Below are 1,475 nucleotides of genomic sequence, written 5' to 3'. Positions count from 1 at the left end.
TTGAGCCGGGGAGCCATTGCTCTTGCAGAGCCCCATGGAGCTTGAGCTGGAGGACACTGCTGCTTTTGCAGAGCTCCATAGAGCTTGGAGCCTGGAAGCCGCTGCTCTAGCAGAGCGCTATGGAGCTTGAGCCACAGCCCACTGGCCTGGCTGCTGCTCTATCTCTGCCGTACTCGTGCGACTAGCGACGACTCATTCGCCCGCAGAGTCGGGAGGTGGCGGGCTACTGTTATATATTCTCCCCCAACCCTCCACTCGCAGGAGATGCAGTTGACGTTCCTCTGCATAATATCACTTTCATTGCAGCCAACTTTAGAAGGGGGTGGGGGATAAAACTTTGCTCTCTCAATATTTGACGGGCGACTGCATCGGCAGCCGGAGCGCGGCGGCAGCTGACTCCAGCCGGCCCGTCCCCGCCGTGCCCATGACCCCTCCGGCCTCCAGCCTCGATTTGAATTTTCAAACAAAGAGCTTTTGAAAAACGTGTTTAAGAATTTGTTTGCAAAATGCTTGAATCCTTTCTCCAGCTAGACTTGCCGCGCCTTACAGCCCCCTCTGTGTTCTCGTGTGTCCGCAGGCAGCAAGGAGACGGCCTTCATCTACGCGGTGACGAGCGCGGGCGTGGCGCACGCCATTACCCAGGCGTGCTCCGGCGGCGAGCTCACCGACTGCGGCTGCGACCCGGGCCGCGCGGACCAGCGCACCACGCCGCAGGGCTGGAAGTGGGGCGGCTGCAGGTAAGACCAACGGCTCAACGACTGACTAAACCGACTGAACTGCGCGCAACTGGCTCACTATAGCGTTAGCCCACTGGACAGGGACTGGACAAGTCATGGAGCCGGAAAGGAGCACTGAACTCTACGACTGACTTTATTCCGCCACGGTAGCAGACTGCTCTGAGGAGTCAAAGCCCCCGCCATAGACCACTCGTGCTCCTTTCAATCCACCCCCACCCCACCCCCGCCCTGCGCACAGCGCACACTTGTCTCCCTCGCTCTTGCAGCTTGCAGTAATGACGTTGAAAATAGTAAAATGCGCGTCCGAGTTTGATGAGCAGCAGAGGGGAGGGAAAGGAGGGTGGGGGAATCATGAGGGGGCTCCTTGAGGGGCAAGTCGAGATGATGGAGGGGGAGGAGAGGGGTGGTGGTAGCATCAGCCCGGAGTGGCCCGGAGTCAACCCAAACGGACCGGAGGCCGGAGGTGCCCCCTGCTGCTGGAATCGACACAGCGCAAGGCTGGCTCCGGAGCAGGGGAGGGGAAGGAGGGGAGGGGGTGCATGAGTTGAGTTCTCTTCAATCGAGTGGAAAACGGACGGCGCGTCTGCACGAGACCTTTCCCCTCTTTCCTCCCTCTTCTCCCTCCCCTTCTCTCCTCCCGTCCCCCAGTCCTGTGCCCCGCACTGTTTCAGATCGCCGCCGCCCGGACGGTAATCCTCAGACACATGTCTCAATGTCCGCCCCGCGCCACGCCACGCC

At 60.5% G+C, this 1,475-nt stretch overlaps 1 protein-coding gene across 3 annotated transcripts in view; it reads left to right on the top strand.

Annotated features, from left to right (window-relative positions):
• The window catches only part of LOC113209727 (protein Wnt-16-like), a 94,676-nt gene that overhangs the window by 73,408 nt on the left and 19,793 nt on the right, over window positions 1–1,475 (top strand). For all 3 annotated transcript variants that reach the window (XM_052275285.1, XM_052275281.1, XM_052275289.1), the window contains exon 4: window positions 578–737. In XM_052275285.1, the coding sequence (XP_052131245.1) occupies window positions 578–737 (160 nt within the window). The remainder of the gene's footprint in view (window positions 1–577; window positions 738–1,475) is intronic.

Source organism: Frankliniella occidentalis, unplaced genomic scaffold (assembly GCF_000697945.3).
Source record: "Frankliniella occidentalis isolate FOCC.00 unplaced genomic scaffold, Focc_3.1 Scaffold8, whole genome shotgun sequence".
Taxonomy (NCBI): Eukaryota; Metazoa; Arthropoda; class Insecta; order Thysanoptera; family Thripidae; genus Frankliniella; species Frankliniella occidentalis.
The sequence above is the reverse complement of the archived record's forward strand: the minus strand, read 5'-3'. Positions and strand labels throughout refer to the sequence as shown.